The sequence below is a fragment of the Delphinus delphis genome, chromosome 3 (genome assembly GCF_949987515.2).
Source record: "Delphinus delphis chromosome 3, mDelDel1.2, whole genome shotgun sequence".
Classification (NCBI taxonomy): Eukaryota; Metazoa; Chordata; class Mammalia; order Artiodactyla; family Delphinidae; genus Delphinus; species Delphinus delphis.
This window is the reverse complement of record NC_082685.1, coordinates 166,729,209-166,747,948: the sequence shown is the minus strand read 5'-3', so window position 1 is coordinate 166,747,948 and position 18,740 is coordinate 166,729,209. Positions and strand designations below refer to the sequence as shown.

The window sequence follows — 18,740 nt, the reverse complement described above, 5'->3', positions numbered from 1 at the left end:
AATGAGTATTTTTAACTTTTTATACTCATTCTTTGGAATTCTAGTAGCCTTGGATAGATTTCTGTTTCATTCCTGGCTTGAAATGCTTCTTCACACCATCAGGAAGCATGTTAGTTCATCACAGAAATGTATTTAGACTTGGAAAACACTGGAGATTTTAAAAATATGATCATTATGGTCCCAAATGAGGGTTTGGGCTTTAACTCATTTTCTTGATAGGCTGAGACAGTGTATGTGAAACCCACCATCTGAAAACCTTTGTAAATTGTCATTTCATGAGACTTTGCCTCTTTTGCATACGCCATCTTTTTTGGGTGAGCCCTTGACTGAAACTGGACTCACGGGGTATATTTAATTGCGGCTTCTTGTCCCCAAGGAAGACTAGTTGGCTTGGGGAGGAAGTAGTTGCTATCACTAATGACACAGAGAACACCTGAACCCAGAAGGTTAAACCCATTGCTACTCCGGGCTGCAGCTTCCGAGAATCTGCACAATAATACTTCCAGCTCGGGTTTACTTGGGAGAAACAGACACCTCTGTGTAAACTGCCAACAAGTCATATATATATATATATATATATATATATATATATATATATATATATATATATATACACACACACATACATATATATACTCAATTTTATTGGAGTGTAGATGATTTGCAATGCTGTGTTAGTTTCAGGTGTACAGCAAAGTGACTCAGTTATGCATATACGTGTATTCATTCTTTTTCAGATTCATTTCTCATATAGGTTATCACAGATTATCGAGTGGAGTTCCCTGTGCTATACAGTAGGTCTTTGCTGATTATCTGTCTCATATATAATAGTGTATGTCTGTTAATCCCAAGCTCCTGATTTATCCCTTCCCCCCATGTTTCCCCTTTGATAACCATAAGTTTGTTTTCGATATCTGTAAGTCTGTTTCTGTTTTGTAAATAAGTTCATTAGTATTATTTTTTAAAAAAAATTAGATTCCCCATATGAAGTCTCATATATTTTTGGTCGAATCACGTGTGTCTTCTCAGAGTCGATTAAGGAGAAAATAGGTAGCAGACCCATCATGAGTTTAATAACCCTTTTTATTCTACCTAATTAGTTAATATATTTTTGTTATTGATGTTGAAATTGTATGTCATTAGTGATGTGCTTTCCAAACCATGTGTTAAGGCACCACCAGGGCATCCCAGGATATTTTAAAATTTCAAGGGGAACCTAGCAACACTGGACATCTGTCACTGTGGAAATCAACTCAAGGTAGTTGATGGTTTCAATATTAGGTGGCACTGCATTCCTTTTGTTGTCAAGCTGGGTTTTTGGCATATGTGACCGGGAAAAAGAACAGTGGCCTGGGGAAATCAAGACAGGATAGGAAATGTGGGTGGCGGTGTTGAATCCGAGTCTAGTGTTTGTGCAGATGCAATGCTCAACAGACACACTGACTACTGAGGGCCCGTAGTAAGTCACATAGTAAGTGGCTACTTAAGAATGAAATAAAATTATAATATTTTATTTCAATATATATGTTGGATTTCTCTTCCAACAACTCCTAAGCTGTTAGGGCATAATGCTTAAGCAGTTCAGACCTTACTACTTAATAAACAAGACTGTTAGATATCTCCTTTGGCCTAGGAATGCTATGAAAATATTAAGAAGACACTACGGGCATTGTGAAACAAGAAAATTTGGGAACCTCTGCATTAGTGGTTTTACTTTTTGCAAGTAAAAGTTTATAGTAATGTTGGAGGATGTATGCGATGCATGCTCAGTTTATCAGCAGTTTTCCTTCAACCACAGGCATCCATAAGTCTCATAAAGACGGCCCGCTAATGGGGAACCCTAACGGTAGGACGATCACGGCCATCCCTCTGAAATCTCACCTGTGCAGCTCCTAGAAGCCTGCTTTGCATCACCTGCCTTTGTTTGCTTGCTTTGTTGACATTTATTATCGGTCTGTTTTATTACATTTTTGTCAGCGAGGTTGATTTCTTGGGTGGGGAGAATATAACATTTAGTTGATTATAAATAAATGCTCAATAAATGTTTTTTGAAAAAATGAAGTGATGTAATGAATGTCTTAGTTTGTATTAAGCCATCAGCAGTATGTGGCATTTCTGCAAAAGAGCTACCAGCCCCAAATTTCTAAAGAATGCAGGGTTAACCTTTAAGGGAATTTTCTGGTAATTTATAAATAATCTGTCTTTAAAATTCAATAGTTTTAAAGACACAGGGAACTATATCCAATCTCCTGGGATAAACCATAATGGAAAAGAATATAAAAAAAGAATGTATATATGTGTACAACTGAGTCCTTTGTACAGCAGAAATTAGTACAACATCGTAAATCAAGAATACTTCAATTAAAAAAATAGAAAAAAAAACCTCAGTAGTATGTTGGAGGTGGGGGAATTGAGTGAGGGGCAGTCAAAAGGTACAAACTTCCAGTTATAAAGTAAATAAGTATTGGGGATGCAGTGTATAACATGATAAGTATAATTAGCACTGCTCTGTGTTCTATATGAAAGTTAAGAGAGTAATGTTGAAGCCCAACCTTGAGTACCACAGAATGTGTTTGTATTTAGAGACAGGGCATTTGGAGAGGTGACTGAGCTAAGATGAGGCCATTAGGGTGGTGTCCTTATAAGAAAAAGAGATTAGGACGCACAGAGATACCCCAGGGGCACACAGGCTTGCATAGAGAAAAGGCCATGTGAGGAAACAGCTGGAAGGTGGTCATCTACAAGCCAGGTGAGAAGTCTTAGGGGAAAATAACCCTGCTGACACCTTGATCTTGGACGTCCAGCTTCCACAACTGTAAACAAAGAAACAAACAAAAATTTCTATTGTTTAAGCCACTGAGTCTGTGGTATTTTGTCCCTGCAGCCCAAGGAGATTAGCGCACACACGGGTTTAGCAAAACCCATTCCTTTTGATTAGGGTCCTGGAATGGTGCTGACTGGGAAGAGCTGCTTGGTTGTGGCCCTGTGAGAGAGCATGAGATGCCTCTTGGTGATTTGGGTGGAACTAATGTACTGCATTGGCCCGAAAGTTTGTTCGGGTTTTTCTGTAGCAGCGTACAAAATCCCGAACGAACTTTTTGGCCAGCCCAATATATTCTCTGGTTGAAATTGCTCAGAAGTCAGAGTCTGGTGTCAACGGTATAAATCTCTTTGCTTCCTCCAAGACCCACTCCTCAGGAAAACCCTCAGTAGGAGAAGAAAGAAGGTGGCGAGGAAACCCAGGAGCACCCTCCGGGGAGACACTACTTTTAAGTGCATTTCAGCCTTTTATCCTGTTAAAAGGAAAGCTGCTGCCAGCCATCCCCTCCCCTAATTAGTATCATTAATGAAACATCTAGTTTAGTTCGTAATAGGAAATTTCTTTGTTTTCCAATTTGCAGAAGGTTTCAGTTATGCAGCCAAGCAGTTATTTATCTTTTTTAATCACAGCATGACTTTATGGAATATCTTTTGGTCTGATTAAAAAGGGCAATTCCAGGGTAGACCTTGAGAATCATAGCATTCATTGTTTTTTCTCCTGTATTTGGAGTCCGTGACTGCACAGGACTTTGCAATCTATCACTTCCGTGTGAATGCACTTGCTAATGTCATGTTTAAGTTCATACCCAGGATTGGCTGTGCTATCCCTGTGGTGTTATTGCCCTCAGCAAACTTGTCCCTCTGTTATCATGTTACATTTGATATCTACATTTAGTTCCACTCAACAATAAGGTGTCCTCTTCTTCAGTCATAATTGGCAGGGTATATTGTGCTTGGTTTGCTTAATTCTAATTTATCTACTATTGTGTAGCTTATAAATGGGGTCACAAGTAGGTCATAATTCAAGTTGCCAATGGGGTAGCCATGCAAATGTACCCCGAGTACCCATAAAAGATGTGCATCCCTTCTTGCGCACTGTTGGTTGAAGAGACATATTTATCTCACATGAAGTGGTGTATCATTTCATCTTAAACTAAGCTGCACAGGTTGGAGTGTCTGATAGCCTTGGTCATGTTTGTTGACTGAATCTGAACACCTGTTGCCTCAACTTTTTAAATGTGGATCAAATGTGTCACCTATAAAGCAGTGATAAGTGAAGATAATTGTGTATAGTGTTTAAACGAAGCTAAATTTCACTGATCCAGATTAATTAGAGAGATTATCTGTCTAAATTAAAGTCTAAAGTGTGCTCAAATATCTTTTTTTTTCACTTGTAAGTCCACTGAAATCACCAGAATTAGGCAAATTTTGTATTGCTTAGTGCAGATCCTTAGGTGAGCTGATTCAAGGTGAATAAAATTTGAGTTTTAATTAGTATATAATTATATGTTTCTAAAGTTTTTGAAATGCACTGAGACACAGCACTTAGAAGTGTTCTCCTATTGCGCATATGTCATCATATATGGGAGAGAAGGTTCAGGAATACCCAGAAACCAGCATTTATTAAGCCCATTGGACAATCCAGCACTGCTTCGTCCTCTGGGTTTCTGAAAGAGTGGAACCTCTTTGGAATAATTAACTTTCATTCAACTATGTGGACTCACAAAGACCAAGGAGACAGTGGCTTCTATTGGGTACTAGTAAAGATGTAAAGTTCAGTTAATCATCGATTGGTTGACAGAATGTCAGATGTAATCATTCAGATGTCACTGTGCCAGCAGAAGGGCAGGAGGCAGTTTGGACCAGATGGAGACTAACTCTAATAAAAGTCCTTTGTAATCACAGGTAAACTCCCAATTGGGCTTGGAGCTCCGTGAAACAAAGAGAGTGGGGAGAAGAGTGTCTGCTGGTGTTGTTTTACAGAAATGGCCTGCAGAGTAAGTTAACAGCAGAAAGGAAATGACTGGTCCCACTTTGGCCACAGGAGAAGTGGGCTATGAGTTCTGGAGTTAGCAGCTCCCTCCTTTCCATACAGCTTATTTGTTTGCTCTTCTCGCTCCTGTGGTGGAGGGGAACTAAACCCTGAAAGCTAAGATTCTTCCACGTGCTTGAAATCAGAGAGAGCCTGGATGAGAGAACAAACGTGCGACGGTGCACTCCTCTGTGGAAAGCAGAGTGACCTATGGATCTCGGTGGAGGGAGGCTTGTGCATTCTTCTTCCTCTGAGTTCTGAATATTGGAAACTCTATGTTTTGTCTCCTTTTTGTTATTCTAAACTATTAATCAAGCCAGCTTTCTCCCCATCAGTTTCAAATTTGCAATCCCTGAGCTGAGATGTACAAGTCTGGGTTTCTGCAGGGTGAAGCCAGCTTTCCCTTCTAGGGAAGATGTGTTCTCAATGACTTAATTTGTGAGAGGAACTTTCTATCAAGATCTTGAGTATCTTCTAGGCCCATCTCTTTCCACTGGCCTGTAATGAGCTGGTGGAACACTCCTGAGAGAAGCAAATGACTCTCAAACTCCTCCCTGAAATTTTTTCTAGCTGTGATACCAAACTTGAACCCTAAGTGTAAGATTCTTTAGCCCTTTAGCCCAAATATAGCTGGAAAAATAGCATAATGTATGCTATTCAAAAAGACCTAATAATAACAGCTCTAATGTAAAAGAGAATAATGAAAATAATAATCACAACCAACAGTACTATTTCTAGCGGCCATTTCCATAGGAAATCAAATTGCATTTGACTCCCAATTTTCAATTCCAATCTAACCAACCAAAACGCTAATAACACCCATTGTTGAGGTGGTTGGTTTTTCAATTTTCTTCATAACTTTCTGTCTTAGCTCACGCTGTCATAACAAAACACCCCAGGCTGGGTGGTGCAAACAGGAGATACTTATTTCTCACATCCCTGGAGGCTGGGAAGGCTGAGATCAAGGTGCTGATGATTCTGTTCTGGTGAGGGCCCTCTTCCTGGCAGACACCCCTTCTCACATGGCAGAGAGAGGAAGAGAGACAGACAGGCAGATACAGAGAGACAGAGAGAGGCAGAGAGAGTCTCTTCCTTTCCTTATAAGGACGCTAATTTCATCATGGGGACCGGACCTTCATGACCTTATCTAAACCTAATTATCTCCCAAGGGTCCCACCTCTAATACCATCATATTGGGAGTTAAGGCTTCAGTATATACATCTGGGAAGGACATGACATTCAGCCCATAATGTTTTCTGACTCCACTCCTTATCTGGAGGGATTTTAAATTAGAAGAAGATTCCAGCATGTGACCTGAGGATCATCAGATGTTAAAGCTGAAGCACAGTGTTTCTGGTCTATACTAAAAGGCTGATAAAAAACAGAAATCCTGGGGCCAGGGCATATAGCAAACTTAATTCTCTGGGGGTTGCAGGAAATGCTGAGGAGATGGAATTGTGATTCTCTGTAGCCATGTTTGAGAGCTCAGTTAAGGAAAATTCTACCTTGATCATTTTCTCTCCCAAGCAAGAGCATTTGTTTTATTTAAGCCAAATTTGATGCTTATGAGATGCAGTGAGCTTGCTGAATATTCATTTGCAGCTCGGTTCATCAAGTTCTTATAATCCCTTTTATCCTTTGACTTATAATTGGTGTTTTTGCATATTTATGATCTGCTTTGTTTTAAGCTGAGGACCTGTTTTAAATGCTGTACTGTCCTTTCTCCTCCAGCCCTGTGCAGTGAGCTCACAGGGAAATCATGGTATTGAGTGATGGGGCTTCATCTGTTACCAGGAGCCTCACCCCACCCTCAGCTTGCATGTGTGCTGCCTGCTGACCTCTGTGGACATTGTAATCGGCAACCCCTAACCTGAGGTTAAGAATGGGAGTATTGAACAATTTTAAAACTCTTTAAAAGAGTCACAGAGGACCTGAGTGGTCACCTAATCCTCGTGATAATTTCTCAACTGTTTGAAGACAGTGAGCTCACATCCTTAAATGTCCTTTTCCTGGGTGAAATAACCCTGCTCGGGTCAGTTGCCCTTGGTCATTTGATCCCGTTAGGAACGGCCTCACGTCCTGTTACTTTCCTCTGAACGTACGTCGATGTACCAGCATCATAGTTAAATGCTCCATGGACGTGTGGTCTCCAAACTGCAGCCACTTAAAAGAACTTTAAATGATGAAGGCACTTTATAGCATCAAATACAAATGCTTTGTAAAGGAAGATGATGTTAGCTGCTTCAAAGCTTACACATGTCTCTTCAGAAATTCTTCAGAAATACTTTCCCCATGCCCAAGTAGAGGGTGGGATTGCGCTAGACGAATGTGCCCTGGCCCATGTGAATCAGGGCCATGTGGGTGGGTATGGGGTAATCCTGAGAGCCTGGTGGAGCCCTGCCCTCCAGTCTCTTAATTTTGTAGACTTTTGTTTCTTTGCCTATAAAATGAAATAACAAAAATGTCCATCTTCCTGGCTGTTTTACTTTCTGGACTTGCAAGAATGAAACAAGGTGTGTTTGGAAAGGCAAGGTGATGGCTGTGAAAGAAGCAGAATCAGAGTTTGCTGGTGGGTACCGGCCTTCCCACCAGCACAGGACTGATTATTTATGCATCTCCTGAGAATCACTGACAAGTTTTGACCAATCTTCCCACCCTCACATCAAGTGAAGTTGGGGAAATGGAAAGTGGTGGAGACAACCAGGCTTCTGTGATAACTGAGCAGAGTCCGGTTTGCACAGATTCTGGATCGTGGGTCAAGCTTGATCTTAAGGCCTAATCTGAAACTTCATGGTGAACCTTGGCTGCTGTTATTACCTTAAACAATTTATTTTCTTCCAAGACATCTCTTGGGAAGCTAAGTTTCTTCTCCTATTTTCTGACAGATGTGAGAGTAGCTAAATGAAGGAACGAGATAAAAGAAGACATCAAGACAGTATGATGTTATAAAATAAATCCAACATTGTGAAAATAGGATTTTTTATTGTGTGTTTTATTGTGTGTTAAACAGTCTTCTAGGAAGTAAAATGCTGTGATATTATTTTTGAAAAGAAAACCTTAACCGCATCACTTTCTTGTGCCCTAGGTTTTATAGAGTCATTATATGAATGCACCCTTTTGACGGAAAAATGCTTTAGGATATCAATCACATATGTAAATATGTGTAGTTGTTAAAATACCAGGACTAATTCTATTAACCTTAGACTGTGGTATTTTAGGATGAAAGCAGGGATCAGAAAAATGCTTGTAATTTGATTAAATTTTCCACCAGAAGAGAAAGACCATAACAACTTGGCATTAAAACTCTTAGCTGTTTATTTCTTAAGCATTTCCTTTACATATCCAAATAAAAATCTATAAGTGCATTCTTTCTAATTATCTATAGCCAGGGAGGGTTCGAATTACATGTTGTTGGAAGCAATGCAGCATCCATTGACCAAATGGATGAATGGATGAATGAGTAAGCGAAAGAAGGCTTTTCCTTCCATCCCATGACATTGCAGAGTTGCCAGGGCACTGGGTCAGGCAGGCAGAGTTGTAATAGAGATGCCCCTTTCGTACTCCCTGCTGAGGGAGGCCAGGGGACAGGGGATGGCTTTATTCAGTTCCCTTGCTTACATTTGGTTCTTATTTTGGAGGAACTGAGTTCCTAAAATGTTTGCGTCTTTGTTTGAAGGCATTTTTAAGGAGAAAAAGAAGAAGCTCTTATAGATAATCACAGTTATTTTTATTATTATTTCAGCTGCACCTAATAAGGAAAGAGTTGGTGCTTTCTAATTCCGGGCAGTCTGGTTTGTGTTGGCACTTCTGGTTCCTGCATTCTTTGGGTCACTGTTCTTCAAAGCAAACTCAGCAATGTCAAGGTCTGAAGAATCTTTAGCGAAGCAGATGGTCATTTTGCAGAAGCAAAGCATGACAGGACTAAATTAACAGTGTACCCCTGGGCCCGGCTCTGAAATGAGCTGTGCTCAGGCAGGAAGCCAGGCAGTTCACGGGCTTTCCCACATCCTCGAAGGACTGACATCCACGGGGGTGATGTGGGAAAGGACGGCAGTGGGAAGGAACAGAGCCTGTGCAACTAGAAATGCTTGGGAGCAACACCGAAGACGAGCACACTGCTCCCCTGTTCTGTGCTGAGGCACACACAGAGCACATGCATGTGTCAGGTGTGCACATGATGTACACACACCACACACACTACCCCAAACCACACGTTTATCCCATATATAAATTACATACGACATGCACACATCCATTACACATATCATTCACATAACACATACCAGGTACACATGTGTACCACATACATACATCATGCATGAATCACTCAGAGAGAGACATGTGTCACGTGGATATATCACATATACAAATCACACACACCATACACATCACAGAAATCTTACATGCATATTATGTACACATGTATCATGCATGTATCATATGCAAATCACACACAGATGCATGTCACACACACACAACACACACACACACATGCACGCACGCACTCAGCAATGCACAGAGCTAATATTTTAATCATCGGGAGTACTACACTGTGCAGAGGGAGGATGGCATGGTTCTCTGTGAAGTCCTGTCATGGGAACCTTGAAGGCTTAGGAATAAAAATTCCCCCAAGAGTGTTTGAGTCCTGGCATGCATGCTGCCCATGTCAGTTGACTGATGTGTTAAGCTGACCTGTGTCAGTGGGAGACCCTTAGCAAGGAGCACAGAGCTTTTGGACACAGACGCTCTGACTTTGTTGTTGAAGGGATGAGTGCCCGTTTGGTGAGAGGAAGGGTCATGTGGAGGTGGGTGAGAGCGGAGGGACATTCTCTGCAGGTGTGACCGTGCATGCCCTGCCAGACCTGTGCAGGTCTAGCCCTGAACACAGGATCCTCAGTTTTATTTAGTTTGTACCACTTGCTCTGTGTTAATAGTGGGCCTTGAAAAGACCATGGTCATACACTGGTGGTGAGAGTATCAGTGGAACATTTTCTCAGAGCGATTTTGCCATATGTATCAAGAACTTTAAAATATTCAAGGCTTTCAACTCAGTGTATTTTACTAATTGAGCCTGAGAAATGATTAAATATGAGGCCAAAGCTTTAGACACGAGGTTGACCACTGTAGCGTAAAGCAAATGCAAAGAATATTAATAAAGAATATTAATAAAGTAAGTAATAAAGTATTCTTTATTAATAAAGAATATTAATAAAGATAGTATAGACATAACTAAGTTATGATATAGTCATAGAACTGAATATTATCTAAGCATTCAAAATCCTGTTTCTGCAGAATTTTCATGATCTGAGAAAAATCAGATTAAATGTTAAATTAAAAAAGCAAAGCAAAACTCTGCATTCAGAATGAACCTGGTTCCTTTGGAACAAGGTAACGGTCTTGACAAAAGAAAATATGGCACCAAGTTCTTCGTGGGCAGGACAATTATAGGTTCTTTGTAGTTTTTCTTTATATATTTTTCTCTCCCCTCCCACCACAAATTTTTGTGAACATGAACGGTTTTTATCATGAATAGAGCAACAAGTTACATGGTTTGAAAGGTTCCTCTATTCCTATATAAACAGTAAATAATGGGGAATATAACTTCTCCAGGCTCAGTGAATACAGCCTGTATCATCGAGTACCACAGTAATGCTGTATGACAACCATGAAATCCCAGTGGCCTCGATAGTGGACTATGGGTTGGCTGAGTGTCTCTGTTCCATGAGTTTCTCATCTTCCCAGGACCAGCGGGCTAGTCTTTTCCTGATGAGACACAAGAGTGTCACCCAGAACACACCAGGCCTTCTAAACCTGGGCTGGATCTGGCACTCAGTTACTCCCACCCACATTGCATTAGCTGTAGCGAATCACATGGCTGAGCCCAGAGACAAGGGAGGGGCAGCAAAGTGACCTGTCAGAGGGCACGGATCCAAGAAGGGGGTGGAATCCTTTTCTGTTAAGTAAATAAAAATGTGTGTTCGGGAACAGAAATAAAATTAACCTCAGGCAGAGTCATCTCTTTGAAGACTGCTGCTCACGTGCATTGCGGTGTTGTTCTGTTCTCGAATGATAAACGGTCGCCCTACTGAGTGGCTCTTTGTGTCCTCAGATCCTGGCCAACGTGATCATCTTCATCTGCGGGAACCTGGCCGGGGCGTACCATAAGCACCTCATGGAACTGGCTCTGCAGCAGACGTATCAGGACACTTGCAATTGCATCAAGTCCCGGATCAAGTTGGAATTTGAAAAGCGTCAGCAGGTAAAATGCATGTTCAATCTTACGTCCACGTTATTTGAGACATTGTTGAAATGATGTTGTCACTGCTAATGTCGAGTGTGCAGTTCATCTGCTCACGGGCATCAGAAGGAAACCAGAGTAGCTATCTGGTTGCCCTGCCTGCCCAGCCTCAGGAGGTGTGCTGGGTAGATTGAATCATGAACCAACAAGCAGAGATGGCATCGTCAGACTCAGACCCAGCAACCCCAGGATCACCCACGTGCTGACAGCCACATCAACCACCATTCAAATAATAATGATAATGATTATTATTACAGTGACACTTTATTAAGACACTCATTTTGGGTGAAAGCATATTTCTCTGTGGCAAGAGTGTGCCCCACCTGAAATCTGCCTGTGTCGTCAATAGCACTTCGTATAGGGCCTGTTTTCCACCTGTGGTGGGATGGGACGAAATGATGAAGTGGGATGGGGTGATTGAGCTCATCCTTGAGGGAGGTGATTGGAGTTGGGAGGGAAGGTCTGGTAGGGAACTAGTTGTTACAGTGTCGAGGGCTGTCCTGCAGTGTTCGATGTGGGTGATGCATGGAAACATACATCAGGGAAATACATAGGCTCTGATGAAGCACTGCAAAAATAGGAAGTGGAGATAGTAGGAGATGTGGGAAGCAAAGCCAGCTAGGATCCATGTGGTCTCATCCAGGATGGTGGCAAGCTGGTGAAGCAGATATGCTTTGGAGGGGAAACCAGGAAGGGGTCCTGATCTTGACATGCTTAACTTCAGGTCATGGTGGAATATCCATATGAATAGTTTTGTTGTTTTTTTTTTTTCACTTGGGTTTGTGTATTTCCACAGGAACCCAGTTTCCATCTATAAATGTGATGGTTGGCATGACTCTCTGTGAACCCCTCTCTGAGCACATTCATCAGTATTTGGCACATAGAAGATGTGTTATTATTATTTGTTAAGTTGTATCGAGTTAGTCCATTTTATATAAGTTCATCAAAATGTATTATGGCGGTGAGCAAAAAAAATCCTTTAAATATTGACACTAGACTTTTATTTGTGTATGGACCTATGAATAGTAATTGGATTCCTTTTTGAAAACAGGGAGGTCTGTTTGTCATTCAACAAATATTGACTGAGCATCTAGTTTGTGGCAGGCATGATTCAAGGTACTGCGATGTGGCTGTAAATATTGCTTTCCCACTGGTATTAGCAAATCTCCCAGTTTGTTTTTTAAAAAAAAATTTGTGTTACAACATGTATAGCAAAAGTATTCAGATATTAATGTTTAATTATTTGGTCCCTATGTATATCAAACTCTGTGTTCCACATTAAGAGAAATAGACAGTTGTTGACGTGGGTCTGTTAACTGGTATATCTTCATATACTGTACATTTATCCATGTTCAGTAATAGTTCAAATCTGGGTTCTAGAAAAGTCCATAGATTCAACACACAGCACTTAGTGTTCACGATTGTTCCCTCTACAGAGTTCAGATGTTTTGGGAGAGATGGTGTCCTTTTTCAAACAGCAGTCACTGGATCAGGTTGGTCCTGGCAGTCATATTTAACTTTCTTTTCCATCACTTGCACCAAGGTCAGGAAGACCTGAAATTCCAAGTTGAGGGTTTATATAACCTAATGTTTATAGTACAGATTTGACAGAGTGGTAAGTCAGACTGCTGACCTGGTCTGCACTGCTTCCTGCCCTGAAGAGACCTTGAGCAACCAGGACCAGGTGTCATCCAAGTGGTCAGGAAGGGCCATGCTTTGACCGTCCTTGGCTCCAGAACTAGACCAGTGAGGCACACCTCGTGCTACAGACTTTATGGGACCATCGTGCGAGGTATTATAAGGGCGTCCACTTACAAGTTTATGAAAAGGAGCCAATGATCCTTTTTAAAATAAGGAAAGAGAAAAGGGACACTTTGAAGACAAAGAACTTATACTAAAGATATTTAATAAAATATAATTGGACACCACACATGTATTTTGCTACCAAACTTGGGAGTCAGCTCTCAGGGTCTTGGGCCTGTAATGTAGTAGTTTTCTTGTTTGGATTTTGGAAAATATGTTTCTAGAATAGAATAAATGTTTATAGTTTTTTTTTTTCAGACCAGCATGTAATTAAATGGGAATGAAAATTTTCCATAGTTAATAAAATCAGTAAGGTGTGATCGTACAGATTTAAGGAAAAAAATAAAAATTGGCCAATGGCAATCTAGGTATCCTTCACACAGAGGAGCAGTCTCAGAGACCATAAGGCCTGGTGTGGCCACAAACCAAATTAAGGTGCAAGGATTCCACATGCCACTTCCTCTCCACCCGTTACCACAAACCAGTTTTTAAAAAAAAATATTGAAGTATAGTTGATTTACAATGTTGTGTTAGTTTCTGATGTACAGAAAAGTGGTTCAGATATTTATAGCTATATTTATATAGATCTATATAGATACCTATATATGTTATATGTATGTTATATATTATATATATATTCTATGCATGTTCTCTATATATCCATATCTCTATATATCTAAATATATAGGTGTTTCAGATGTACAGATGTACAGCAAAGATTCAGATATATATATGTAATACTTTTTCAGATTCTTTTCCATTGTAGGTTATTACAAGATATTGAATATACCACAAACCATTTTTCCTTTATCCACAGTCACTAGGACAAACAATAGTGTCCTTCAAAGGGCTTCATTCAGGGTAGGGGTGTGTGCTGAGCAGCTACAAGATGATTTGTTTCAGCCACCATTTGGTTAAAATCGATACCATCCATTTAATGTTATATCTGCAGTTGCCGCAGAGTGAGTTGACACTCCCAGAGACTGAGGGCTGCCGTCTTGCATAGTTACTGGGCCTCTTTCACAGCTTCAGCCCCCTGTCGTCCTTAATCCTTGGGGAGGAAGGCAAATGTCCTGTGAGCCCAGGAAGCTGTCCCTTCTGCAACCACCCTGGGGTCTACAAATAGTTGATATTACTGGGAAGTGGCTAGGGATTCTGAAATCTCTTCAAAATTGCTCAACTCTGTACTTTCTTTTCTTCAAATTTTGTGCTATTTTTCCTAGATGCAAATGAGATGAATTTCTTGAGATTAAAAATCATGTTTGAATAAAGTAGTATTTGTGCTATAAGAGTTGGAGAGGGAAGGGAATGAAAAATGTTAGCAGAGATTTTCTCAGAGTTGTATTCTTGCCCTAAAAGTGCCCTCATGGATAAACACTAAAAATCATATATATATTTTTTTTACTAACTGGGAAAACTAATGCATCGCATTAGCCTTGAGGCCACCTTTGGGGCCTGAAAATGGTGAGTTTTGACTTTTGTCTTAAGTTTCACATCATGCAGTAAAAGCCATTTCTTGTGTACCATGTCAGTGCCATAGAGGCTCTTTATCAAGCAGGTGTTTCTCCTTGGAGTGTGTAATAGACTCTCAAGAATTGATGAGAGCTGGATTCAGAGCAAAACAGGAACCCTTTCTCTTAACTGCCTGGGCAGTTGAAATAAATGTTGCCTCTGTAGGACTGCAAACTGGATTTGCTTTTTTTATAGAAAGAAAATAAACACTCTTCAATTTATATGTTGTCTTTGTTTGAAAGTAATGTAATTCAAAGAACCTTCATATGGTCTACCTTCCTCTGGAGCCATCCTGTGGATTGAATATGACACAATATGTGTTTCAGTGGAGGGGGAATACTAGTCAAGTGAGGTGTGGACCCCATGTTATTCCTGGATCTGTAGCCCACCATGGGGGCCGTTAGTGAACCAGTAGGCTTCTGGTCTCTCGGGCAAAAGTGTGTTTCTTCTCTTCAGATTTCAATGGAGCAAATAAGTGGTCCTTTTGTGTCCACGGTTGGGTAGATAATAAATGTACCCATGTTTATCCTAATATGATAGCAGGTAATATTAGGGCACTACCGAATGTATTGCATGAATCATTTATGATGCGAGGTAAAGTGTAGATGGAGTTGCTGTAGATTTGGGATGCTAAAATTTGGTCCCTTTTCATGAGGGAAAAGGAAAAAGAAGGAACAGATATTTCTCTGAGTCCTCATAACGTGCCAGGTTGTCTATTCAGTTCTTTTACATATACTGTTTTATCAGTTTCCTGTTGCTGTTGTAGCAGATGACCACAAATGCAGTGGCTTAAAACAGAACAGATTCACTATGGTACAGTTCTGGAGACCAGAAGTCCAAAATCAGTCTCGTGAGTTTGGTCGGGGTATTGGCAGGGCGGGCTCCTTCTGTAGGCTTTGAGGGGAGAATCTGTTTAGTTACCTTTTCAAGCTTCTAGAGCCTGCCTGCATTCCTTGGGTCCTAGCCCCTTCTTCCATCCTCAAATTCAGCAGCATAGAATTTTCCGATCTCTCTGTCTGTCTCTCCAACCCTCCTGTCTAATCTCTGATTCTGCCCTTGCATCTTCTTGCTTCTCTTTCACTAACCCTCCTGCCTCCCATAAGGATAATCCAGGAAAATCTCCCCATCTCGAGGTCCTTAATTTAATCACATCTGCAGAGTTCTGGGTTTGCCATGTAAGGTAACATACAGGTTCCAGGGATTAGAACAGGGTCATCTTTGCAGGTTCATTATTCAGCCTACTACCCTGTCTTCTTAACTTATATATCAACTCTATGATTTAAGTCCTTTTTCCCACTTAAAACAAACAAAGTAGTTGTCAAGTTACTTGTCCAAGGTCACTCAGCTAGTAAGTGTTGTTATTTCTGCCTCTCATGTTGGTTTTGCCTAGGTTGTTTGGAGTGATCTCTGAGGATAGAGATTTTTCCCAGTCATAAAGGACTTTTTTTAGTTAACTGTGTTATTGCTATTACTAGATACATAAGAAAGCATAAGACAATAGCAAACATTTACCTGGCTTATCCTTAGGTAATGCATTGCCCTGATAAGAACATATTGTCCATGAGACTGTTAGGAAGTTACATGAAAGATCATTTCCTCAAGAAGCCGCAGTGTTAAATCTGTCTGTGCCTTGGTTTCCATTCTGTAGTGGACCCTGGAGGCCACCTGAGCTGAATCCTGGTTACGTACGTCATCTTTCAGTGTGACCTTGGTCAAATTTCCTAACTTCTTTTCCTCTGATGGAAGTTCTTCTACTTGATCTCTTGCCACATTTAAGAAACAGTCTTTCCAGCATCCAGAAGGGTATCCTGTTAAGAAAGTAATGAGTAGCTGGTCTTGCATTGAACTCTCATGACTTAACACACTAACTTAAGCAACAGAAATCAGCTGCCACCCTGGCCAAGCCACTGACCGTGCTGAGGCGGAGCGAGGGGGGTGGGTAGTGATTGATGCCGGCTGTGCCATCTCCTGAATGCCCTCCATAATAAGTTCCCTTCTTCCTTGAAGCAAACAGATTCAACAGAGAAATGTTCTGCTTTGTCTGCTAGAACACTTGGGGAATCTTGCCAACACTCTTAACAGTCCCATCTCACCACGTTCGGAAGTCTACTTTTCACGAGCAGAATAGACATTGCTGCTCACACGGCATGACTCTGCATTTCCCCCAGTTGTCTGTCTGCATCTGAGTTGGTACATGGAGTCCAGAGTGAAGCATCTCACAGCAATGCCTCTTTTTTTTTTTTTAACATCTTTATTGGAGTATAATTGCTTTACAATGGTGTGTTAGTTTCTGCTTTATAACAAAGTGAATCAGTTATACATATACATATGTCCACATATCTCTTCCCTCTTGCATCTGCCTCCCTCCCACTCTCCCTATCCCACCACTCTAGGTGGTCACAAAGCACCGAGCTGATCTCCCTGTGTTATGTGGCTGCTTCCCACTAGCTATCTACCTTATGTTTGGTAGTGTATATATGTCCATGCCACTCTCTCGCTTTGTCACAGCTTACCCTTCCCACTCCCCGTATCCTCAAGTCCATTCTCTAGTAGGTCTGCATCTTTATTCCTGTCTTGCCCCTAGGTTCTTCTGACCACTTATTTCTTTTTTTTGATTCCATATATATGTGTTAGCATATGGTATTTGTTTTTCTCTTTCTGACTTACTTCACTCTGTATGACAGTCTCTAGGTCCATCCACCTCACTACAAATAACTCAGTATCATTCCTTTAAATGACTGAGTAATATTCCATTGTATATATGTGCCACATCTTCTTTATCCATTCATCTGTCGATGGACACTTAGGTTGCTTCCATGTCCTGGCTATTGTAAATAGAGCTGCAATGAACATTTTGGTACATGACTCTTTTTGAATTATGGTTTTCTCAGGGTATATGCCCAGTAGTGGGATTGCTGGGTCGTATGGTAGTTCTATTCGTAGTTTTTAAGGAACCTCTGTACTGTTCTCCATAGTGGCTGTATCAATTTATATTCCCACCAACAGTGCAAGAGGGCTCCCTTTTCTCCACACCCTCTCCAGCATTTATTGTTTGTAGATTTTTTGATGATGGCCATTCTGACTGGTGTGAGATGATATCTCATTGTAGTTTTGATTTGCATTTCTCTAATGATCAGCACCCATTTATGATAAAAACCCTCCAGAAAGTAGGCATAGAGGGAACTTTCCTCAACATAATAAAGGCCATATATGACAAACCCACAGCCAACATCGTCCTCAATGCTGAAAAACTGAAACCATTTCCACTAAGATCAGGAACAAGACAAGGTTGCTCACTCTCACCACTCTTATTCAACATAGTTTTGGAAGTTTTAGCCACAGCAATCAGAGAAGAAAAAGAAATAAAAGGAATCCAAATTGGAAAAGAAGAAGTAAAGCTGTCACTGTTTGCAGATGACATGATCCTATACATAGAGAATCCTAAAGATGCTACCAGAAAACTACTAGAGCTAATCAATGAATTTGGTAAAGTAGCAGGATACAAAATTAATTCACAGAAATCTCTGACATTCCTATACACTAATGATGAAAAATCTGAAATTAAGAAAACACTCCCATTTACCACTGCAACAAAAAGAATAAAATATCTAGGAATAAACCTACCTAAGGAGACAAAAGACCTGTATGCAGAAAATTATAAGACACTGATGAAAGAAATTAAAGATGATACAAATAGATGGAGAGATATACCATGTTCTTGGATTGGAAGAATCAACATTGTGAAAATGACTCTACTACCCAAAGCAATCTACAGATTCAATGCAATCCTTATCAAACTACCACTGGTATTTTTCACAGAACTAGAAAAAAAAATTTCACAATTTGTTTGGAAACACAAAAGACCCCAAATACCCAAAGATATCTTGAGAAAGGAAAACGGAGCTGGAGGAATCAGGCTCCCTGACTTCAGACTATACTACAAAGCTACAGTAATCATGACAGTATGGTACTGGCACAAAAACAGAAATATAGATCAATGGAACAGAATAGAAAGCCCAGAGATAAACCCATGCACATGTGGTCACCTTATCTTTGATAAAGGAGGCAAGATTATACAGTGGAGAAAAGACAGCCTCTTCAATAAGTGGTGCTGGGAAAACTGGACAGGTACATGTAAAAGAATGAAATTAGAACACTCCCTAACACCATACACAAAAATAAACTCAAAATGGATTAAAGACCTAAATGTAAGGCCAGACACCTTCAAACTCTTAGAGGAAAACATAGGCAGAACACTCTATGACATAAATCACA

At 40.5% G+C, this 18,740-nt stretch overlaps 1 protein-coding gene across 1 annotated transcript in view; it reads left to right on the top strand.

Moving 5' to 3' along the window:
- ADCY2 (adenylate cyclase 2) overlaps positions 1–18,740 on the top strand; it is a 432,035-nt gene that overhangs the window by 200,096 nt on the left and 213,199 nt on the right. Inside the window, exon 4 of the mRNA XM_060009679.1 lies at positions 10,962–11,111. Within this exon, the coding sequence (XP_059865662.1) occupies positions 10,962–11,111 (150 nt within the window). The remainder of the gene's footprint in view (positions 1–10,961; positions 11,112–18,740) is intronic.